At 44.0% G+C, this 25381-nt stretch overlaps 1 protein-coding gene across 1 annotated transcript; it reads left to right on the top strand.

Moving 5' to 3' along the window:
* The first annotated feature begins 5476 nt into the window (after positions 1 to 5476).
* Positions 5477 to 21491, top strand: LOC111980505 (trichohyalin). The gene is made up of 8 exons (XM_024134621.2): positions 5477 to 5731; positions 5947 to 6481; positions 7154 to 7377; positions 13999 to 14210; positions 14431 to 14765; positions 14901 to 17480; positions 17803 to 17981; positions 18226 to 21491. Exons 1-8 carry the CDS (start codon positions 5680 to 5682, stop codon positions 20586 to 20588), a joined length of 6480 nt encoding a protein of 2159 aa, XP_023990389.2. The 5' UTR covers positions 5477 to 5679; the 3' UTR covers positions 20589 to 21491.
* Positions 21492 to 25381: the final 3890 nt, after the last annotated feature.

The following is a 25381-nucleotide window of genomic DNA, read 5'->3' as shown; positions in this document are numbered from 1 at the left end:
TTGTGTGTAGGAGGGGTTGAGGTTGGAAAGGACAGGATTAGGCCCTTGGGTGGCGGTTTGGCCAACTTGAGAAAAGGGTGGGGAAATTGTCATCTCTGTTTGCCAGGCAGTGAAAGACAGGCCAGCACTGGGGACAAGCCATGCTCAGTCACAATCCGTGTGAATGTCTCTCTAAAGCTTTGTTTTGATACTATTAGAGATAAAATAGAATGACGTAAACCTAACACACGTTTACACTGTAGCCTCCGAATACACAATTTCTACATTATCTTGTCAGTGGTAATGGGCCACAGTGATCTTCAGGAAATAGACAACAGACAATCTTTAAGATAAATACCGTTTTATCACACATTTGCACTTGTTGATTTTGTTTATGAGTGACAAATCAAAGCTTTCAATTTTGGCTGCTCAAAACTACAGTACGAACTACTATTAATAAACATGTTATGCTTATTGTGTTGTACAGTATGTGTGTTATAAACTAGCATGATGACCTTGGTATGTAACATACAATACAATATAGGAGGCGTATATGTTATGTGTCAAATCTATTTATATTATAATAAATAAATAAATAACTCTCCAAAACCAAAAACAACAGTCTGGTTGTCTTAGCCCCACTAGTGACGCCAGTGGCAAATATGAATCATAGCAGTGAGCTAAGCTAACGATGGTGTGCTGCTGTGCTGTCTGGAACTGAGCTAGGAGAACAAACTGTACCCTATCATGACAGCCAGGACCACAACAGAACCAAGGTGCGAAGAAAAGTCTGTGAAACCCAATATAAATGGTTATAGTGTGGACACTATACATAATTACTTTTGAATGTGTATGTATACTTACCTGCGGTATAGTAGTATTACTATTCATATATGCATTGCCGTTGTTATTGGCATTGGCATTGGCATTGATCGAGTTACCACAGACATGTTAGCTGCAACCTATGAAAGCCAGGCCCACAACTGAACCAAGGTGTAAAAAAAAGTCTGTGAAGCCCAACAGATGTACCAGAAAGCAGAACAAGCAGTGGCGTCATGCCCATTGAAACAGAGACATTTCAATAGGCAGAGAATGGGGATCCTGCATGTGCATGCCCCTTCAGTTTAGTCAATATTTAAGAAAATTGTCTGTAAGATGCTTTCTCAATTTCAGTATTGCGCATCCACCTCAATTTGACGTTGTAAAGGAAAAACTAAACATGATGACAAATCCATTTTATGCTTGTTTTAATAAAGTAATTTACATGACAATTAACGTTTTATAAACTCTTGATAACAATAAATGAAGATATTGACAATTTATAAAGGCATTTTCCATAAAGAAGAATTTAAACATCAGATCACAATAGGTCTTATTTACAGAATGTTTTAGTTCGTCAGGACTATGATTTGTCCTGATAATTGACGGTAAACCATTTACTAACAGAGCAATAAAACAGTTGAAACAAGGACAATGACCCAACAGGACAATGACCCAAAAACAGACCTCCAGGCTGTGTAAGGGCTATTTGACCAAGAAGGAGAATGATGGAGTGCTGCATCAGATGACCTAGTCTCTACAATCACCCAACATCAACCCAACTGAGATGGTTTGGGATGAGTTGGACCGCAGAGTAAAGGAAAAGCAGCCAACAAGTGTTCAGCATATGTCCGAATTCCTTCAAGACTGTTGGAAAAGCATTCCAGGTGACTACCTCATGAAGCTGGTTGAGAGAATGCCAAGAATGTGCAAAGCTGTCATCAAGGCGAAGGTTGGCTACTTTGAAGAATCTCAAATATATAATATATTTTGATTTGTTTAACAGTTTTTTGGTTACTACATGATTCCATATATGTTATTTCATAGTTTTGATGGCTTCATTATTATTCTACAATGTAGAAAATAGTACAAATAAAGAAAAACCCTGGAATGAGTAGGTGTGTCCATACTTTGACTGGTACTGTAAATTTATAGATATACCAGTCCAATATATAAATGCATTTGCCTGCTTCACATACTATATACAGTGCCTTCGGAAAGTATTCATAGCCCTTGACTTTTTCCACATTTTGTTGTGTTCAGCCTGAATTTAAAATTGCATTTAGATTGTGTGTCACGGATCTATGCACAATACCCCATAATGTCAAAGCGGAATTATGTTTTTAGACATTTTTTACAAATTAATAAAAAATGAAAAGCTTAAATGTCTTGAGTCAATAAGTATTCAACACCTTTGTCATGGTAAGCCTAAATAACTTCAAGAGTATAAATATGCTTACCAAGTCAGATAATAAATTGCACGGACTAACTATGTGTGCAAAATGGCGTTTAACATGATTTTTGAATCACTACCCCATCTCTGTACCCCACACAAACAATTATCTGTAAGGTCCCTCAGCCGAGCAGTGAATTTCAAGCACATATTCAACCACAAAGACCAGGGAGGTTTTCCAATGCCTCGCAAAGAAGGGCACCCATTGGTAGATGGGTAAAATTGTAAAAAAAGCAGACATTGCATATCGCCTTGAGCATGGTGAAGTTATTAATTACACTTTGGATGATGTATCAATACACCCAGTCACTACAATGACGAGACAGCCTACAGGGAGGAGGTGAGGGCTCTGGGAGTGTGGTGCCTGGAAAACAACCTCTCACTCAACGTCAACAAAACAAAGGAGATGATCGTGGTCTTCAGGAAACAGCAGAGGGTGCACCCCCCTATCTATATCGACGGGACCGCAGTGGAGAAGGTGGAAAGCTTCAAGTTCCTTGGCATACACATCACTGACAATCTGAAATGGACCACCCACACAGACTGTGTGGTGAAGAAGGCGCAACAGAGCCTCAGGAGGCTAAAGAAATTTGGCTGGTCACCTAAATCCCTCACAAACTTTTACAGATGCACAATTGAGAGCATCCTGTCGGGCTGTATCAACTGCATCGCCTGAAACCGTAGTGCTCTCCAGAGGGTGGTGCAGTCTGTCCAACGCATCACCAGGGGCACACTGCCTGCCCTCCAGGACACGTACAGCACCGGAAGGAAAGCCAAAAATATATTTTTGAAAGTCTGATGGCCTTGAGATAGAAGTTGTTTTTCCCAGCTTTGATGCACCTGTACTGACCTTGACTTCTGGATGATAGCAGGGTGAACAGGCAGTGGCTCGGGTGGTTGATGTCCTTTATGATATTTTTGGCGTTCCTGTGACATCGGGTGCTGTAGGTGTCCTGGAGGGCAGGCAGTGTGCCCCTGGTGATGCGGTGGGTAGACCGCACCACCCTCTGGAGAGCACTACGGTTGCAGGCGGTGCAGTTGCCGTACCAGGTGGTGATACAGCCTGACAGGATGCTCTCAATTGTGCATCTGTAAAAGTTTGGGGTTTGAGGGTCTTAGGGACAATTTCTTCAGCCTCCTGAGGTTGAAGAGGTGCTGTTGCACCTTCTTCACCACACTGTCTGTGTGGGTGGACCATTTCAGATTGTCAGTGATGTGTACGCCGATGAACTTGAAGCTTTCCTACTTCTCCACTGCGGCCCCGTCGATGTAGATAGGGGGGTGCACCCTCTGCTGTTTCCTGTTTCCTGAGTCATGATCTGATTTGCCGAAGGGAGGGCGGGGGAGGTCCTTGTAGGCATCTCGAAAGGGGGAGTAGCAGTGTTCCAGTGTTTTTCCAGAGTGAGTACTACAGTCAATGTGTTGATAGAACTTCGGTAGCGTTTTCCTCACATTTGCTTTGTTAAAATCCCTAGCTACAATAAATACGACCGCAGGATATGTGGTTTCCAGTTTGCATAAAGTGTAGTCCCTAGAAGATCCCAGAAATATTCCAGACGCACAAAAAGCTTATTTCTCTCAAATTTGGAGCACAAATTTGTTTATATCCCTGTTATTGAGCATTTCTCCTTTATCAAGATAATCCATCCACCTAACAGGTGTGGCATATTAAGAAGCTGATTAAACAGCATGATCATTACACAGGTGCATCTTGTGCTGGGAACAATAAAAGGCCACTCCAAAATGTGCAGTTTTGTCACACAACATAATTCAATAAATGTCTTAAGTTTTGAGGAGCGTGAAATTGGCATGCTGACTGCAGAAATGTCCACCAGAGCTGTTGCCAGAGAATTTAATGTTAATTTCTCTACCATAAGCCACCTCTAATGTCGTTTTAGAGAATTTGTCAGTACGTCCAACAGGCCTCACAACCGCAGACCACGTGTATGGGGTTGTGTGGTTGAACGGTTTGCCCCATGGTGGAGGTGGGGTTATGGTATGGGCAGGTATAAGCTACGGACAACAAACACAATTGCATTTTATTGATGGCAATTTGAATGCACGGAGATACTGTGACGAGATCCTGAGGCCCATTGTTGTGCCATTCATCTGCCGCCATCACTCCATGTTTCAGCATGATAATGCATAGCCCCATGTCGCAAGGATCTGTACACAATTCCTGGAAACTGAAAATGTCCCAGTTCTTCCATGACCTGCATATTTACCAGACATGTCACCATATTAGCATGTTTGGGATGCTCTGAATCAACGTGTACGACAACATGTTCCAGTTCCCGCCAATATCCAGCAACTTCGCACAGCCATTGAAGGAGTGGAACAACATTCCATAGGCCACAATCAACAGCCTGATTAACTCTATGCAAAGGAGATGTGTCGCGCTGCATGAGGCAAATGGTGGTCACACCAGATACTGACTGATTTTCTGATCCACGCCCTACTTTAAAAAAAAAAAAGTCATATGAAATCCATAGATTAGGGCCTCATTTATTTATTTAAATGTACTGATTTCCTTATATCATTTGTCGCAATAAAGAAAGTTTGACAAAATAAAAGTCCACCCCTGTCGCATGGATAAAAATGTTGGCTATCTTAAAAAAAAAAAATCCTATATCTGCCGTTTCCATTACACATGTCACAATCACATTTTTTGTCGACATTACTTTCGTCGAATACAACTGGGTCAATGGCAACCTGCCTACTGTCTGTGTTCTTAGGGCACATGGGGTGTATTCATTCCGCTGATTCTGTTGCAAAACGTTTCTTAAATGGAAACAAACGGAATGAACTGGGGAGGGACTTATCTGAATTTGTCTAATAGAAACTCTTGTTTTAGTTGCAAAACGAAACTGTTTGGACTAATGATTACACCCCAGTTAACAGAATTCTCTCCATACAGTCCTTGTTCATTCAAGTACAAATAATTATACAGTGATGTCAAAAGGAATGTAGTTTTGAAACCTCGTAGAGGGCACAATTAAACCAAAATGCTAATACAGGGCAGTGTGAGCTACAGAGGAGCACAGCAGCACTTACCACAAAGCACTGTTTCTCTATCTCGCCACCCAGCTCGAAATGTGGTCTGACTTCACAAGAAGGCAAACATCCCCTGCTCTCTACTTCCTGTGTTGTAGAATGAGCGTGCTTCAAAAAAACCACAGGTGGGTCACGTGACTTGAAAGTTCCACATTCTGTGTTCCGCTATGTTCTGTGTTCTGTACATTGTCATTCAACCGGCTCTGTGTGATGCCTTTAGAAAATGATTATGACTCTGCATTGTTGTGCAAGACTGAGGGAGTAGCTCTGTACTCATGAATAAAGCCTTCCTATAGAAGAGAGGCTGCAACCAAAGAAAAGAGCAAGAGGAAAGAGAGGAAGAAGAGAGAGAGAGAAAGAAAGAAAGAAAAGAGATGGAGTCACAGGGCGAAGCGTACCCTCCCTTTTCGGTCTCAACTGGTGGTGGTAAGTTCTTTATGAAACTACAGAAGATGGTACATGATTACTTTGACTAGAGCTTGAATCTGTTTGATTTAGGTGCTAAAAAAACATAAATATTTGAAAAGTCATCAGTAAACGTCTAAATAACTGATGTCACAGCAGGCACAGTTTTGCTTTCTGTCACTCAATTTGTGGTCACACTATGGAAGTACAATACAATTCTCTCTCTTTCTTTACAGATGAGAGTATGCAAGGTGTTATGCAGAAGGAGTTGAACCACTCAACCAGTGCTCCCCCTCTTCCAGAACTTAGGCTAGTCCTGCTGGGAAGGAAAGGAACAGGGAAGAGCTCTGCAGCCAATACCATTCTGGGAGGAATAGGGGGGTTTGAGAGCGGCAGACCAACCGAGGAGTGCTCGAAAAAGCGAGCCGATCTAACCGGGAGACGAGTCACCGTGGTAGACACCCCTGGCTGGGAATGGTACTACCCGCTCAACAGCACCCCCGACTGGGTCCGGAGAGAGACATTGCGCAGCATGTCCCTGTGCTCCCCCGGACCTCACGTTATCCTGCTAGTGATACGTTCCTGCGCCTCGGTAACAGAGTCCTACAGGAAGCAAATAGAGGAGCACCTGGAGTCTCTGGGGGAAGGGGTGTTGGACCATACCATGTTGCTGTTCACCAGGGGCGACGAGCTGGGTGTGGTGCCCATGGAGCAGAGGATCCTGACGGGTGGGGCTGCCTTCCAGCAGCTGCTACGGAGGTGTGGGAACAGGTATGAAATTAAAATATTGCAATTTTTTGGTTGATATTGTCATCTTGGAGGAGTGTACATTCACTTTTATTACCAAATTTAATCTGCAGCATGGACTTTAACATGCAAGTAATTTAGTTTAGCAGACAATCTTATCGACTATGAAAAGCCAACTGACATTTACTCCTGAGGTGCTGACATTTTGCACCCTCTATAACCAGTGTGATTATTATTTGACCCTGCTGAACATCTATGAACGTTTGAACAGCTTGAAGAACGATCTGGCCTTAATGGCCATGTACTCTTATATTCTCCACCCGGCACAGCCAGAAGAGGATTGGCCGCCCCTCAGACCCTGGTTCCTCTCTAGGTTTCTTCCCAGGTTCCTGCCTTTCTATGGAGTTTTTCTTAGCCACCGTGCTTCTACATCTGCATTGCTTGCTCTCTGGGGTTTTAGGCTGGGTTTCTGTATAAGCACTTTGTGACAAGTGCTGATGCAAAAAGGGCTTTATAAATATATTTGATTGATTGATTGATAATCAGTGCATTAAGCTAAGGAAGGTAATGTAGGCAAAACATCCACGTATCACAACACATATCCCAAGTCAAATTGTCTACATAAAAAAAGCTATCTGAGTGCAAGAAAGGAAAGAACAAGAATAAGGTTTTTATTTCTGTTTTGTCGTCTTCCAGGTACCATATCCTGGACAATAAGAGCCGGGGAGACGGAACTCAGGTAAGGGAGCTACTGAGGAAGATGGTGGAGATGGTGGAGAACAAGGGAGGACATTTTGGGGCAGATCCTGCCCTCCTGAGGTTGGAGGCAGACGGGAGGAGGAGAGCGAGGGAACGGCGGAAGAGGCAGAGACAGATGGAGGCCCAGACTCAGAGGGGTACCATCAGAGCTGTGCTTATGAGTGAGTTCCTTAAAAGTGTCAATGTAAACTCAGCAAAAAAAGAAACGTCCTCTCACTGTCAACTGCGTTTATTTTCAGCAAACTTAACATGTGTAAATATTTGTATGAACATAACAAGATTCAACAACTGAGACATAAACTGAACAAGTTCCACAGACATGTGACTAACAGAAATTGAATAATGTGTCCCGGAACAAAGGGGGGGGGGGGGTCAAAATTAAAAGTAACATTCAGATTTGGTGTGGCCACCAGCTGCATTAAGTACTGCAGTGCATCTCCTCCTCATGGACTGCACCAGATTTGCCAGTTCTTGCTGTGAGATGTTACCCCACTCTTCCACCAAGGAACCTGCAAGTTCCCGGACATTTCTGGGGGGGAATGGCCCTAGCCCTCACCCTCCGATCCAACAGGTCCCAGACGTGCTCAATGGGATTGAGATCCGGTTTCTTCGCTCGCCATGGCAGAGCACTGACATTCCTGTCTTGCAGGAAATCACGCACAGAATGAGCAGTATGGCTGATGGCATTGTCATGCTGGAGGGTCATGTCAGGATGAGCCTGCAGGAAGGGTACCACATGAGGAAGGAGGATGTCTTCCCTGTAACACACAGCGTTGAGATTGCCTGTAATGACAACAAGCTCAGTCCAATGATGCTGTGACACACCGCCCCAGACCATGACGGACCCTCCCCCTCCAAATCAATCCAACTCCAGAGTACAGGCCTCGGTGTAACGCTCATTCCTTCGACAATAAACGCGAATCCGACCATCACCCCTGGTGAGACAAAACCACGACTCGTCAGTGAAGAGCACTTTTTGCCAGTCTTGCCTGGTCCAGCGACGGTGAGTTTGTGCCCATAGGCGACGTTCTTGCCGGTGATGTCTGGTGAGGACCTGCCATACAACATGCCTACAAGCCCTCAGTCCAGCCTCTCTCAGCATATTGCGGACAGTCTGAGCACTGATGGAGGGATTGTGCGTTCCTGGTGTAACTCGGGCAGTTGTTGTTGCCATCCTGTACCTGTCCTGCAGGTGTGATGTCCGATCCTGTGCAGGTGTTGTTACACGTGGTCTGCCACTGCGAGGATGATCAGCTGTCCGTCCTGTCTCCCTGTAGCGCTGTCTTAGGCGTCTCACAGTATGGATATTGCAATTTATTGCAATTTATTGCAATTTATTGCCCCAATTTATTGCCCAATTTATTGCCCCTGTTATTTCCCCTTTATTTAACCAGGTAAGCTAGTTGAGAACAAGTTGTCGTTTACAACTACGACCTGGCCAAGATAAAGCAAAGCAGTGAGACACAAACAACAACACAGAGTTACACATGGAATAAACAAGCGTACAGTCAATAACACAATATAAAAAAAGAATGTCTATATACAGTGTGTGCAAATGGCATAAGGAGGTAAGGCAAGAAATAGGCCATAGTAGCGAAGTAATTACAATTTAGCAAATTTACACTGGAGTGATAGATGAGCAGATGTGGATGTGCAAGTAGAAATACTGGTGTGCAAAAGAACAGAAAAGTAAGTAAAAACAATATGGGGATGAGGTAGGTAGATTGGGTGGGCTATTTACAGATACTCTATGTACAGCTGCAGCGATCGGTTAGCTGCTCAGATAGCTGATGTTTAAAGTTAGTGAGGGAAATATAAGTCTCCAGCTTCAGCAATTTTGGCAATTCGTTCCAGTCATTGGAAGCAGAGAACTGGAAGGAAAGGCGGCCAAAAGAGGTGTTGGCTTTGGGGATCACCAGTGAGATATACCTGCTGGAGCGCGTGCTACGGGTGGGTGTTGTTATCGTGACCAGTGAGCTAACATAAGGCAGAGCTTTACCTAGCATAGACTTATAGATGACCAGGAGCCAGTGGGTCTGGCGACGAATATGTAGTGAGGGCCAGCCGACTAGGGCATACAGGTCGCAGTGGTGGGTGGTATAAGGGGCTTTGGTGACAAAACGGATGGCACTGTGATAGACTGCATCCAGTTTGCTGAGTAGAGTATTGGAAGCTATTTTGTAAATGACATCGCCGATTTCGAGGATCGGTAGGATAGTCAGTTTTACTAGGGTAAGTTTGGCGGCGTGAGTGAAGGAGGCTTTGTTGCGAAATAGGAAGCTGATTCTAGATTTCATTTGGATTGGAGATGTTGGAGGAGAGTTTACAGTCTAGCCAGACACCTAGGTATTTGTAGTTGTCCACATATTCTAAGTCAGAACTGTCCAGAGTAGTGATGCTAGTCGGGCGGGCGGGTACGGGCAGCGAACGGTTGAAAAGCATGCATTTGGTTTTACTAGCATTTAAGAGGCCAGGGAAGGAGTGTTGTATGGCATTGAAGCTCGTTTGGAGGTTAGTTAACACTGTGTCCAAAGAAGGGCCAGATGTATACAGAATGGTGTCGTCTGCATAGAGGTGGATCAGAGCGACATCGTTGATATACACAGAGAAAAGAGTCGGCCCGAGAATTTAACCCTGTAGAACCCCCATAGAGACTGCCAGAGGTCCGGACAACAGGCCCTCCAATTTGACACACTGAACTCTGTCTGAGAAGTAGTTGGTGAACCAGGCAAGGCAATCATTTGAGAAATCAAGGCTGTTGAGTCTGCCGATAAGAATACAGTGATTGACAGAGTCGAAAGCCTTGGCCAGGTCGATGAAGACGGCTGCACAATACTGTCTTTTATCGATGGCGGTTATGATATCGTTTAGTACCTTGAAGCTGGCTGAGGTGCACCCGTGACCAGCTTGAAAACCGGATTGCACAGCGGAGAAGGTACAGTGGGATTCGAAATGGTCAGTGATCTGTTTGTTAACTTGGCTTTCGAAGACTTTAGAAAGGCAGGGCAGGATGGATATATGTCTATAACAGTTTGGGTCTAGAGTGTCACCCCCTTTGAACAGGGGGATGACCGCGGCAGCTTTCCAATCTTTAGGGATCTTGGACAATACAAAAGAGAGGTTGAACAGACTGATAATAGGGGTTGCAACAATGGAGGTGGATAATTTTAGAAAGAGAGGGTCCAGATTGTCTAGCTCAGCTGATTTGTACGGGTCCAGGTTTTGCAGCTCTTTCAGACCATCTGCTATCTGGATTTGGGTGAAGGAGAAGATGGGGAGGCTTGGGCAAGTAGCTGCAGGGGGTGCGGAGCGGTTGGCCGGGGTTGGTGTAGCCAGGAGGAAAGCATAGCCAGCCGTAGAGAAACGCTTATTGAAATTCTCGATTATCGTGGATTTATCGGTGGTGACAGTGTTACCTAGCCTCAGTGCAGTGGGTAGCTGGGAGGAGGTGCTCTTATTCTCCATGGACTTTACAGTGCACCAAAACGTTTTGGAGTTAAAGCTACAGGATGCAAATTTCTGTTTTAAAAAGCTAGCCTTTGCTTTCCTGACTGACTGAGTGTATTGATTCCTGACTTCCCTGAAAAGTTGCATATCGCGGGGACTTTTCGATGCTAGTGCGGACTGCCACAGGATGTTTTTGTGCTGGTCGAGGGCAGTCAGGTCTGGAGTGAACCAAGGGCTAAAACTGTTCTTAGATTTTTTGATAGGGGCATGCTTATTTAAGATGATGAGGAAAGCACTTTGAAAGAACAACCAGGCATCCTCGACTGACGGGATGAGGTCAATATCCTTCCAAGATACCCAGGCCAGGTCGATTAGAAAGGCCTGTTCGCATAAGTATTTTAGGGAGCGTTTGACAGTGATGAGGGGTTGTCGTTTGACCGCGGACCCATAGCGGATGCAAGCAATGAGGCAGTGATCACTGAGATCCTGATTGAAAACAGCAGAGGTGTATTTGGAGGGCAAGTTGGTCAGGATAATATCTATGAGGGTGCCCATGTTTACGGATTTAGGGTTGTACCTGGTGGGTTCCTTGATAATTTGTGTGAGATTGAGGGCATCCAACTTAGATTGTAGGACTGCTGGGGTGTTAAGCATATCCCAGTTTAGGTCACCTAACAGTACAAACTCTGAAGATAGATGGGGGGCAATCAATTCACATATGGTGTCCAGGGCACAGCTGGGAGCTGAGGGGGGTTTCTAACAGGTGGCAACAGTGAGAGACTTATTTCTGGAGATATACATTTTTTAAATTAGAAGCTCAAACTGTTTGGGCATAGACCTGGAAAGTATGACAGAACTTTGCAGGCTGTCTCTGGAGTAGATTGCAACTCCTCTCCTTTGGCAGTTCTATCTTGACGGAAAATGTTGTAGTTGGGTATGAAAATCTCCAAATTTTTGGTGGCCTTCCTAAGCCAGGATTCAGACATGGCAAGGACATCAGGGTTTGCGGTGTGTGCTAAAGCAGTGAGTAAAACAAACTTAGGGAGGAGGCTTCTGATGTTAACATGCATGAAACCAAGGCTTTTTCGGTTACAGAAGTCAACAAATGAGAGTGCCTGGGTGCACGCAGTGCCTGGGTTAAACTCCACATCACCCGAGGAACAGAGGAGTAGGATGAGGGTACGGCTAAAGGCTATCAAAACTGGTTGTCTAGTGCGTTGGGGACAGAGAATAAAAGGAGCAGATTTCTGGGCATGGTAGAATAGATTCAGGGCATAATGTACAGACAGGGGTATGGTGGGTTGCGGGTACAGTGGAGGTAAACCCAGGCACCGAGGGATGATAAGAGAGTTTGCATCTCTGGACGGGCTAGTTATGCTGGGTGAGGTCACTGCATGTGTGGGAGGTGGGACAAAGGAGGTATCTGAGGCATGTTGAGTGGGACTAGGGGCTCCGCAGTAAACTAAAACAATGATGACTATCCTAATCAACAGTGTACAAGGCATATTGACATTTGAGAGAGACATAAAGTGAGGCATAAAGCAATCACAGGTGTTGATTGGGAGAGCTAGTTAAGACAACAATGGGTAAGACAACAACAGCTAATCAGCTAAGACAACAACAACAGGTAAAATGTTGATGAATGGGCAGAGAGGGTCGGTTAACTACACACAGGGCCTGAGTTCGAGGCTGGGGCTGACAGATAAACAAAAAATCAACAAAATGGAGTACCGTGATTAATAAACAGTCCAGCAGGCATCAGCTATGTAGCCAAGTGATCATAGGGTCCAGTGAACAGCAATAGATGGAACAGTGAAGCCGCGGGGTAGTCGTTATTACGCTAGCACGCGGGAGACACAGCGTTTAAAGTTAGCAGGCCGGGGTAAGTAGAAGCGTCTGCTTCGACGTCCAGCAAAGGCCCAGTTGAGAGCACAGCGGATTGAGTTACGTCGGTGGACCAGTCGTGGTGGTACAGCGGGGCGCTGTGTTGACAATGGGTCCGGGCCAGATGGCGGAAGAGGTATTGTAGTTGCAGTAATTTTGTTTGCTAGCCGGGAGATGCGCCTGGCTCGCCACTAACTGGTGCTAGCTTCGGGGCAGGGGCGTTAGCCACTATAGCCACTCGGTAGCAGCTAGCTGGCAGCGATGATCCAATGCAAAGGTCCAGAGCTTACGGCAAGGATCCGGTGGAGTAGTGGATTCTAGCCGTGTTGGCGTAGAGTCCGGGAGCCATCTGCTGAGTAGCCGAGTGATCACAGAGTAGGCCGGGAGGTGGGCCTGGCTCGGGGCTAGCTTCGGGGCTGGGTCACTTGGTGGCAGCTAGCTAGCTGTGATGATCAGGAGTAATGGTCCAGGGTTTACGGCAGGAATCTGGCGTTGTAGTGAAGAAAACAGTCCGATACTGGCAGGCTGGCAAGTATTATCCAGGCTAGAATAAACGTCTGGTGTCTGTGCAGAAGGTAAAGGCCGCTAGCAGTGGCTAACAATGACTAAATAGCTAATAGCTAATTAGCTGGCTAGCTTCTGATGGAGGTTCTGGTCTAAACAATAGCGGATCCGTGTCACATTGGGTGAGGCGGGTTACCAGAAGATATATTTAATTTAAAAATGGAAAAGAGATTGAAAATACATTTAAATATATACAAAAAGTAAAAAATCCAAAAAGTAAACGAGAGGACGACAAACCACGTCTGCAGTCCTCATGCCTCCTTGCAGCATGCCTAAGGCACATTCACGCAGATCAGCAGGGATCCTGGGCATCTTTCTTTTGGTGTTTTCAGAGTCAGTAGAAAGGCCTCTTTAGTGTCCTAAGTTTACATAACTGTGACATTAATTGCCTACTGTCTGTAAGCTATTAGTGTCTTAACAACCGTTCCACAGGTGCATGTTCATCAATTGTTTATGGTTCATTGAACAAACATGGGAAACAGTGTTTAAACCCTTTAAAATGAAGATCTGTGAAGTTATTTCGATTTTTACGAATTATCTTTGAAAGACAGGGCCCTGAAAAAGGTGACGTTTCTGTTTCTGCTGTGTTTAGGATGACCCATTTGATTATCTTCTCTGAGTTAGAATATTTCCTCACCAGCATAACACTGTATCAAAAAACATAAAGCGGAAATGATGTGTGATGAATACGTTGTTGTCTTAAATTCAAAACCTCTGATCATGTTTTTCAATCTATATGTCATTTTACTATCCTTATGGGAAATAGGACCTAGGGAGATACATAAGCTTAAACTAATAGGAATACCTAAACAGATGTGACATACAGTACACTCTGATAACCACTAAATATTCCAACCCTGAAATCTTGTGCCCCCTCTCCCTGACAGATGACGCTGGATCCCAGGGCTCTGATTGGGATGGGAAACAACCATTCTCCAAGGGTACTCGTCGTCTCCCAGAGCTGAGACTGGTCCTCCTGGGAGAGAGAGAGACGGGGAAGAGCTCGGCTGGGAACACCATACTGGGTGGAGGTGGAGAAGCAGCAGGGTTCTTCCAGACAGGGAGAGTGACGGAGGAGTGCGCCCGGTGCCAAGCAGAGGTCGTTTTTACATTTACATTGTAGTCATTTAGCAAACGCTATGTTCAGAGTGACTAACAGTCAGTGCATTCAACTATGGTATGGGTTAAAAACAACCACATATCATACAGTTATCTTCAGAAAGCCACTATCAGCAAAATCAGTCCTAGTAATAAAATACAAAAGCGAGTCAGTGTGTTGTGAGACAACAGTAATGTGTATCTTATTTTGCCATTTTTAGGTAGCCATGAGGCTGGTCACCGTGGTGGACACCCCCGGTTGGGAAGGTGGAGTAGCAGGCCCCACCCCAGAGAGGGTAAAGCGGGAGATGGTGTGGGGTAGCGTGTCCCTGTGTCCCCCGGGACCCCACGCTGTGCTCCTCACCCTGAGGGTGGACACCCTGGTCGGTTCCACACCTGTAAGAGAACACCTGGAGCTCCTGGGGGAAGAGGTCTGGAGGCATGCTGTCCTCCTGTTCACCCATGGGGATCAGCTGAGGGAGGGGGTGGGCATTGAGCAGCACATCCAAAGCGGGGGGAGGGACCTTAAGTGGCTGGTGGAGAAGTGTGGGAGCAGGTATGTCTGCTGTCCTTATCTCTCTGTTTTGGTTGTTGTCGTTTCTTGTTCTTCTGTTTAATTCGTCATCTTCCTCCGTAAGGCGTATTGAGACATTGTGATAATGCACTGAAAAGTAAAAACTTGACTTGACAGGTACCACGTCATCAGTAATCTGAATGGATGTGGGGACGCCGCTCAGGTGTCAGGCCTGCTGGAGAAGGTCGAGAAGATGGTGGCCGGGAACAGGTGCGAGGCCTTCTCGTCGCTAGTGCAGGAGGTCAGCGACCTCACCAGACAGAGGAATGAGAAATCCAACCAGCGTCTCAAAGAGGTTGGTGACAAGATGCAGCGTCAGGAGATGGAGCTCAAGAGGATGAGGGAGAGGGAGGTCAAGAGCATCCGCTGGTTTTTCGATCGGAAGAAGAAAGTTAAATCTCCGGGGAAGTCAGGCGTGGAAAAAGAGGAGGATGGAGGGGAGGAGGAGGAAGAGAAAAGGAGTGATGGGAGGAAGAACGAAATGGGCGAACTGGAGGAGAGGATTAGGTGGCTGACAGAGGATAAGGAGAGAGAGATTCAGGATCTGGCCGCGGAAAACTACAGATTCATCGCTGCGCTCGATCAGAGAAGCAGAGAGCTAGAGGAGATAGTCATCAAGCGAGAGGAGAAAGAGAGAGAGATTGAAGAGCTGAACGAGAGAGTTGATGAGCAGCAAGTGAAACTGCTCGACCTTGAGCATGTCGTCGAGGAGAAAGAACGAGATAAAAAAGAGAGGGAGGAAGAGTTTAGAGGAAAGCATCAGGAATGGAGGAGGGAAGCAGAGGAGTTGAAAGACAGGATAGCCCTGGAAGAAAAAGAAAAAGAGGAATGGATAGAAAGAGGAAAAACGTCACAGAACGAGATGTATGAGTCAAAACAGTTGTATGAGGAGAGACGTTTACAGTATGAGGAAGAGATGCAGAGAAAACTGCATGAAAAAGAGGAAGAGATGGAGAGAAAACTGCATGAAAAAGAGGAAGAGATGGAGAGAAAAGTGCATGAAAAAGAGGAAGAGATGGAGAGAAAAGTGCATGAAAAAGAGGAAGAGATGGAGAGAAAACTGCATGAAAAAGAGGAAGAGATGGAGAGAAAACTGCATGAAAAAGAGGAAGAGATGGAAGGAGTGAGACTGCTATCTGAGACAAGGGAGACAGAAAGGAGGGATGAGCAAAGAAAGAGAGACGAAAGGGAAAAGAAAGAGATGAGCAAGCTGAAAGAAATCATTGAAAAGAAAAATAAAGAAATAACTGATACACAGCAATTGGTTACAGAGAAAGAAAAAGAGATTGTGAAAGTGAGGGCGAGATCCGTTGACAACGTAAAAGAAATTGAGCGGCTGAAAGAAAACAACGAACAGCAGGAGTCTGAGGCGGTGGCAATGCAACGGCAACACACAGAGGACAAAAGTAGGAGAGATGCCGAGTCAATGGACAAGTTACGAGGGAAAGAAGTGGAGCTCAACAACTTAAAACAAAAGGACGGGGAAAATAAGAGAGAACTCGTCAGTTTAAGGCAAACCATTAAACAAACAAAAACAGAACTGGAAAACTTAACTGCCATGATGGAGAAGGAAAGGATGAACATGATACAGGAATATGAAAAGGAAATGAAGACGAAGGAAGAGGAGATGAGGTTGATGTTAGAAGACAACGAAAGTGCTACCAGCCAACTGCAGAAAATGGAGGAAGAAAGTAGAAGGAACATTTCAGGCATGACAGAATGCTTAAGGGACAGCCAGAGGAAGGTTGAGGTACTGCAGGAGCTGAACGTGAAATTGAAGAAAGAGATGGACAACCTCAGGAAGAAGTGTCAGGAGTATGAGGGGGACCAGGGGGTTCAGAGGACCGAGAGGGAGAGCAGGGAGGCTGACATCAGGGAGCTGCTCTGTGGATATGAAGAGCAGTTAAAAAACAAAGATGGGGAAATCCACCATGTTATGGAAGAGCGGGACCTGGAGGTTGCTGCGTTGAAACAGACGAACGATGAGAGACAGAAGGAGCTGGAGAAAATGAAAGAAGAGAAGGAGGTGAGAGAGAAACAGGTGGATGAGATACGAGGGTGTTATGAGAAGAATCTGAGAGAAAGACAGAATGAGCTGAAACAGACGGCTGAGGAAAAGGAGAAAAAGCTTGAGAAAAGGGAGAGAGTGTATAATGAGAAGGAACGAGAACAAGCAAGAAGTAAAGAATTGCTGGATAACAGAGGATGCGAACTTGAGACAAAAGAGGCAGAGCTAGTGAAAAGAGAAGAAGTGCTAGTGAAAGGAGAGGAAGTGCTAGTGAAAAGAGAAGAAGTGCTAGTGAAAGGAGAGGAAGTGCTAGTGAAAGGAGAGGAAGAGCTAGTGAAAAGAGAGGAAGGGCTAGTGAAAGGAGAGGAAGGGCTAGTGAAAAGAGAGGAAGGGCTAGTGAAAGGAGAGGAAAGGCTAGTTAAAAGAGAGGAAGGGCTAGTGAAAGGAGAGGAAAGGCTAGTGAAAAGAGAGGAAGAACTGGAGAAAAGAGAGGAAGGGCTAGTGAAAACAGAGGAAGAGCTAGTCAAAAGAGAGGAAGATCTAGTGAAAGGAGAGGAAAATCTAGCGAAAGGAGAGGAAGAGCTATTCAAAAGAGAAGAAGAATTAGTGAAAGGAGAGGAAGAGCTAATGAAAAGAGAGGAAGAGCTAGTGAAAGACAGGGAAGAGCTAGTGAAAGGAGAGGAGAGCGAGTGAAAAGAGAGGAAGAGCTAGTGAAAAGAGAGGAAGAGCTAGTGAAAGGAGAGGAAAATCTAGCGCAAGGAGAGGGAAGAGCTATTCAAAAGAGAAGAAGAATTAGTGAAAGGAGAGGAAGAACTAGTGAAAAGAAAGGAGGAGCTATTCAAAAGAGAAGAAGAATTAGTGAAAGGAGAGGAAGAGCTAGTAAAGGAGAAGAAGCGCTAGTGAAAGGAGAGGAAGAGCTAGTCAAACAAGAGGAAGTGCTAGTGAAAAGAGAGGAAGATCTAGTGAAAGGAGAGGAAGAGCTAGTGAAAAGACAGGAAGACCAAGTTAAAGGAGAGGAAAAGCTAGTGAAAAGAGAGAAGAGCTATTCAAAGAAGAGGAAGTGCAAGTTAAAGAAGAGGAAAAGCTAGTGAAAAGACAGGAACAGCTAGTGAAAGGAGAGGAAAAGCTAGTGAATAGAGAGAAAATGCTTGTGAAAAGAGAAGAAGAACTTGAGAAAAGAGAGAGAAGAACTTGAGAAAAGAGAGGAAGAACTAGTGAAAAGAGAGGAAGAGCTAGTGAAAGGAGAGGAAAGAATGAGAAAAGAGAGAAGAACTAGTGAAAAAAAGGAAGCTAGTGAAAAGAGAGGAAGAGCTAGTGAAAGGAGAGGAAGAGCTAGTGAAAAGACAGGAACAGCTAGTGAAAGGAGAGGAAAAGCTAGTGAATAGAGAGAAAATGCTGTGAATAGAGAAGAAGAACTTGAGAAAAGAAGGTAAGAACTTGAGAAAAGAGAGGAAGAACTAGTGAAAAGAGAGGAAGAGCTAGTGAAAGGAGAGGAAGAGCTAGTGAAAGGAGAGGAAGAGCTAGTGAAAAGAGAGGAAGAGTTAGTGAAAGGAGAGGAAGAGCTAGTGAAAAGAAAGGAAGAGCTAGTGAAAAGAGAGGAAGAGCTAGTGAAAAGAGAGGAAGAGTTGGAAAGTAGAAGACGAGAAGTAAAGAACTGGGAGGAAGATCTAGAAATAAGACAGAAAGGACAAGAAAAACGGAAACAGGAGTTGTGGAGCCAAGAAAAATGCTTGAAAAGAAAGGAAGAAGAGTCTGAAAGCCAAGAACAAAACATCTGCAGCAAGGAGCAAGATGTGGAGAAAATAGAAAAAGAGCTGCAAAACAGAAAGAACCAACTTGATAGTAGGGAATATGATTTAAAAACTTCGGAAGAAAATATTAAGAAAATCGAGCTGGATCTAGAAAACCTTCAGCGACAACAGGACAACCGTCAACTAGAGCTGGATGAAAGGGAAAATGAACAAGGGAGTGGGAAGATAGAACATCAGAACCAGAGAGAGGATCTGGAAAAAAGAGAGAGAGAACTGAGGGCCAGAGAACATGAACTCGACAACAGGGAACATGATTTGAGATGTGGAGAACAAGGGTTGGAAAACCAGGAAAAGGATGTGAACAACCGACACCGCGACATGGACAAAAGACAAGAAGAATTGGAAAATATACAACAAGACCTTGAGAAAAGGGAGCTTCACCTGGAGAATAGAGAAGAAGAAATAAAGAAGCATAGACAAGCTCTGGAAAAAAGAGAGAAAGAGATCCAAGAGAGCAAACAAGGACTTGAAAACAAAGAACACAATTTGAAGAATGAAGAGCAAGAGTTACTGAACAGGAGAACAGAGCTAGAAATTCAAGGGAAACATATGAGCAACAGGAGCCAAGACATGGAAAAGCTGGAGGGGGAGGTGGAAAACCATCAGCAAGAGCTAAAGAACAGAGAGGAAGGTTTTGACGAAAAAATGCAAGAGTTGAGGAATTGGGAGCAGCGTCTAGAAAGACTTGAAACAGAACTAGAGAGGAGAGGGCATGAACAGAGGAATACAAATAATAGATTCAAGGAAAAGGAGCGAGAAGTGAACCATTTTGAAAAAGATCCGGATGGCAGAGATTATGACGTGGAGATCAGAGAGCCTAACGGATTGATACCAAGCCATGAAGCACATGGAGGAGATGTATGTGACATGACAGCAAGATATGATAATGTGACACTAGAGGGTATAGAGGATTCCCATATGATGTACCAGGAAGTAGGAGTGGTGGAGAAAGAAGGACGGGAACTGCAGGGAAAAGAACCAGAGAGGAGTGGAAGCATCACAGACCGGGAAGATCAGAAGATGATGGAATGTGCCTCGTCTGCAATCTTAAACAATAACAGTCAGTTTGAAAGAATGGCAGCGCCAGAAGAGAAAGAGGAGGCTAGACAGAATCTGGAAGAACAGGCGAAAGAGGAGATAGAAGAAGAGGGAGACACGGAGAGAAATAGAGAGCATCCCAAACAGGAAGGGGATTCTCAGAACACAGGGAAGGAGTGTGTTCCGTTAAAAAGAGGGAGCCAGGATGAGATATGGCCGGAAGAATGTAAAAAGAGGGGGAGAATGGGTGAAGAGGAGGAAGAGGAGGATAATTATGAGGAAATTGAAGATGTAAACGTTATCTCAGACTTAAAGTTAACTCCAAGTCCAGGCCCCAGTGTAGAAAACACTAAACACATCCAAAGGTCTGAGCTGAGGCTGGTACTGTTAGGGGAGACTTGGTCCTCCCGTCACCCAGCAGGGTACACAATCCTGGGCAGAGAGGCATCACACCCAGCTGAGTCCATCTCTATGCCATGGCGGGGACAAATCGCTGGAAGACAGGTCAGTGTGGTCGAACCACTTGGGCTAAAGTGGCGTAACGGACCAGACGGCAACACCTCCATCCCCACAGACCCAACACAGCTCCAGAACATCTTCCATAGTGTTTCCCTGTCCCACCCAGGTCCCCACGCTATCCTCCTGGTCCTACCAGCCTACCTGTCATTCACACAGAAGTATCGGAGAGCGGTGGAACACCATATGAGTGTGCTCGGGGAAGATAGTTGGCGTCGCACTATGGTGCTGTTTACGTGGGGGGAAGCTTTAGGGGAGAGCGCTGAGCAGCACATATTGAGGAATGGGGACCTCCAGTGGCTGGTGGGACAATGCGGCGGTAGACACCATATTCTGGCCAGCAGGAAGAACAACTCTCAAACAGCAGAGCTAATGGAGAAGATAGAGGAGATGGTGGCAGGAAACGGTGACTATCAATGTAATGGAGACTGATCTTCAGTTGGGATGAGTAGAGATGAATGGAGAGACAAAGGATGGACTGGGATGATATGAGAGGGAAATAATCAGTTGTTTGAAATCTTTGTGAACAGGCCAATGGCGGGATGTTTTATTTCATGTGTAGTTTTTAAATATTTTTTGATATAAAATATCATTAATTGATGAGGAGATATGCAACAGTTACCAAATACAGAGCCAAACTACAGAAGCAAAAGAAATCACGGATGAGTCGTTCACAAATGTCACAAATATTCCAACTTCAATGAATTATTCCTTGACAATCCTTTTACATACAAATGTCAAACATTTACCAAACATGCTTGCTCCAAACGGACTTTTTCATGTGTTACATTTCAGAAAGATCCAAAATGTTGTGGTCGTTTTTTGTTCCAGTTTCGCACGGAACGACCCCATAAGACCGCTTATAGGTAAAAAGTTGGATTTACAGTATGTGAGTTGAATAGTTTCTCCACAAGTTAGAAATCTTGAATCACTTTCTGTGGACGGCAGATGGAGCGTTTCAAGATGCTGATGTTCAACATGTTGATAATAAATTGGATTAAAGGAGTTGAAATGTGTCCAAGCACCAGTACGTTTAATGAAGACATCATAAGTGAAATATGAAGTAGGCTAATGTATACAGGGTCATAGTGGGCCAGGGCCCGTATCCACAGTATCGCAGAGTTGGAGTGCTGATCTGGGATTAGGTCCCCCCCTTGTCCATGCAATGTTATTAATTGAGATTTAAAAGATAAAACTGATCCTAGATCAACACTCCTACACTGAGATGCTTTGTGAAAACAGGCACATTTATAAAAAATAGAAGATAAACAGGAAAAACTAATCCCATTATTGTAAAATGTGAATGATTAAATATTACTGAATTATTGCAATTCATCTTTTGAGATTTTATTCAACTGTGCTTCTCTGTGTTGAAGCGAACAAGGAACTGTAGCAGTATTTATCGACACGTATAATAGGCCTAAAACTTGTGAGCTACATTCATCTTTATTAGATAGGCCAACCACACATTTTGCCATGGTGTTTTCACAGAAATAAAAATAGATTTGTCAGTGGGCATTAGCCAGCCTTTCATAAAATCTAAATGTGTCTTTATGAAGTTTGTTGACCTATATTTCATTGCTAGGAGGGCAGGGGAGCTAAGTATTGCCGCAGGGAATCTCACCAGAGACAGCTCTGCGGTTGACAGGTAAAATATGATTCTAGATGAGTGGGTTATAGTCTATATGGCTTTAAAAGCGTCAAGCTTTTATACCAAGGGCGAAATTAAGGTGTAGATATTGGGAGGGACGAATGGTAGATGAAGGGTCCATGGGGTCCTCCCCCAGATTTGTTTGTTTTTACATTTTAAAACGCATTTCCTGCAATTCTACACAGTTTGACATTACTTATTATTCCTTGCTTGGGGGTATTTGAGGGGTGTATGGAGGGGTATTTTGAAAACACAATATAAGTGTAAGGATAACAGGAGCGCACGCCTCTGAGAAGAGGGAACGCAACTCCCTGCTACAACTCAACTCTCTGTGAAGTGCAAGAGGTATGGACTGTAGGTGCGAGAAAGGACGACAAAGGCAGAATTTACCGTTTACTTGGATTTATTTCCTACACGGTAATATGGGGAAAAGGGGCTGGACGGAACCAAAGCAAAGAAAGTAAATATCAAAGCTTCCCCTCTCCTATCTAACCTGCCTATCCACTTAACTTACCTAACTTAACACCACCTGGTGCCCTAAACCAAAATACAGGGGGTGGTCTGCCCAGCTCTTACCTAGTGTGCCTAGACAATAAATATACTACGGGTATATGTATGCCCGCGGGCCTCTTGCCTAAGCACTCCCTAAGTGCCTTCCCCTTCCCCCCTGGGAACAAATGAAACAGAATAATTATTAACAATTTCACAAACACTCAGAAACACAGGACATCAATGAGGCTCTGTCTGACTGAGCAACAAACTCACAGAATATACCAACCACTCCCAGCAACAACGAACACAGTAAATTACTCCAAAGCCATCAGCCTCCTCTCTCAGCAAATATCTCTCTTTCAATCAAACTCTCTGCATTCCTCAGCCTTCAATGATCTCTCCCTGCCTATCCTCTCTCTCTAATAATTTCTCTTTCTCTAATCTTTTCTCCAAAATATTCAATCTCCCTCTAGTCTCTTCTCTTCTGAACAGAACACTGGCTTTGATATCTTCAGGTGGCAATGGTGATTATAGTCAGCTGCTTCTTGACGAGGGGGCGGGGTCAGCTCTCCAATCATCAATTAGCCTGGGGTCGACCAATCAGCTGCTTGGGGAGTTTTCAGGAATCTATCTCCTGAAACACACACACTCAAATACAAAATCTACAACACAGAAACTGGGGAACGTAACACCCCTCAATAAAAAAAATTGGGGGGGAAACAGCTACATTTCTGCATTTCAACACATTTTGCCATGAGTCTGAGGATTTTTTTGCAGTTTAAAAGTAACTATCCAGTGAAAATATCACTTTTAAAAGTTAATATTCTGTTAACTCATGCCCCCTACAATGTTGTTGACTCATCCTATACTCATATTTGTGGCCAAAGCATAAATAAATACAAATAATACATTAAAAAACACCTCAAACTTGTATTTCAAACAGACCGTTTAAAAAAAGGATTGCTATTTTCTCATAGAGGATGATGTCATCCTTCTGAGGAGGATGAGCTGGCCAATCAGCAGTCTACTCGCTTGAATATTTTTTATGACCGGTATACGCTGTGACCGAAAAATTACGAATTTACCTGATTTATTTGATATTAACGGTTAACAATTAATATTTAACTAATAGTAAGACATTTGTCTTACTAGTGTCTGTGTTTTTCAAATCAAATCAAATTGTATTTGTCACATGTGCCTTAATACAACAGGTAATACAACCTTACAGTGAAATGCTTACCTACAAGCCCTTAACCAACGATGCAGTTTTAAGAAAATACCCACAAAAAGAATACCACTCTAGTTCCTTGCAGCTAATCTGGGCGTATGGTCACTAGAGATGGCTTGAGCTGACAAATGAGTTAAAGACTGCATTACATATACAAGAATGTGTTTTACTAGAGATAGTTTAGGAGTAGAACAATCCCTCATTGTCTCAAAATCATCCTTGCAACTGGGAAACTAAGCCAGGGTGGGGTTAAGACAACAACCCTGTGCAGATAATGACTGGATGAACCCAGAGTGGCTTATGATGCTCCTTGGACTGCATGGGAGGGGTGGAACCAACCATGACGAAGAATTTTTAGTGTCAGCTATATATAGTACTCTGTATTTCTGTAAAGGTTATGTTACTCGGTCCAACACTCAAGGGTGTGGGGTCGACCACCCTCATTATTGCAATAATTAAACGATATTAAATAAAGATGATTGTTTGAAGAAATAACAGTCTCTCTCAGTATGAATTTCCACGACAACGCCCACACCATTCTGTTGTTTGGGTATAACAACACCATTCCAACACAGAAAAGCTGCTTTTTGGAAGGAAAACTATGTAACTCATATTGTCATTAATTATAGGCAATATTTCTTATTTCAAAGCTGGAAACATTGGACAGCTACTGTATGTTAAAGATCGTCTTTGGGCAAAAAATTTAAAAAATAAGGTCTTTAAACGGTATAACTGATCAATGCACCATCATACAAGGTAATTTAATGCTTAAAAAATATATAATGGATGAATAAGATWTTTGGCTAGAGGAGTGCCATTTCTTACCGATCTCTACCGCTTCTGTCCAAAAACAAATCCTGTGCAATGACATCAACACATACTGGAGGAGTTACTGGCTAGCTACAAGTGGCTAGCTTAGTTAACGAGCTATCTACGTCGGTCGCGGCGCACATGACCAGAATTACACATACAGTAGATGAGCCAGGAAAGGCACACCGCATTTCAGTTGGAAAATTGAGAAGGAGGAGTTGSACCGTTTTCCGTGCCCAAAGTCGACCGGTAAAGCAAATTTCCAGCAATTATTCACATTTTGCCATTGCTTATGTGTTCGTATGCTATAATATTTATTTGAGATTTTAAAGAAATTACTGGAGGGGACGAATCGACCTGTTCTGAATTTTGGAGGGGAAATGTCCCCCCATACCTCATGGCAATGTTTCATATCAACCTAAAAGACATGTGGATCAGTTGGTAAAGCATGGTGCTTGCAAGGCCAGGGTTGTGGGTTTAATTCCCATGGGGGACCAGTTTGGGGGAAAAAATACAAAAATGTATCCACTCACTGCTGTAAGTTGCTCTGGATAAGTGCCTCTGCTAAATTACTAAAATGTAGTACAAAAATATGAAAGCAAACAGCTTTTCTAGCTCACAGACCTCTAGGAGAGCCAAACACTCAATGGTAATTGTGGAATGATTGACTTGTCGCTGCTGCGAATGTTGCCATTTCTGTAACCAATCATCATACAAATGCCATCGGTCTGTCATTGAGCGGGGACTGGATGTGTGAAATGCTCTCTCAAAGAAGTCAATTTTGACAATGTGTTTGAACATCGCTGCAGGGGGCAACTATCTTTCAGAGTGTTATTTTTTTTATCAAGCACTTATTGACTATAAAAAAAGAGATATGGTTTGTACTCATCTCCCCACTCCTCTTTCAATGTCCAATTGCAATGGATGTATCTAATGGACTGTAGGCCGCCTACTGTAATTGCTCACTAAACTTGCAAATGTGAAATGTGCGGTGAAAACGATGCTTGTGTCTTTCCAAATGTCCACTTTGTGTCATTTAAAGTC

Source organism: Salvelinus sp. IW2-2015, linkage group LG3, assembly GCF_002910315.2.
Source record: "Salvelinus sp. IW2-2015 linkage group LG3, ASM291031v2, whole genome shotgun sequence".
NCBI lineage: Eukaryota > Metazoa > Chordata > Actinopteri > Salmoniformes > Salmonidae > Salvelinus > Salvelinus sp. IW2-2015.
This window is presented reverse-complemented; position numbering and strand designations above follow the sequence as displayed.

Coding starts and splice junctions, on each gene's coding strand:
- LOC111980505 (XM_024134621.2), top strand. CDS start 5,680: ATGGAGTCACAGGGCGAAGCGTACCCTCCCTTTTCGGTCTCAACTGGT. Junction 14,766..14,900: donor GTGGAGAAGTGTGGGAGCAG/GTATGTCTGCTG, acceptor TTGACTTGACAG/GTACCACGTCATCAGTAATC. Junction 17,481..17,802: donor GTGAAAGGAGAGGAGAGCGA/GTGAAAAGAGAG, acceptor ACCAAGTTAAAG/GAGAGGAAAAGCTAGTGAAA.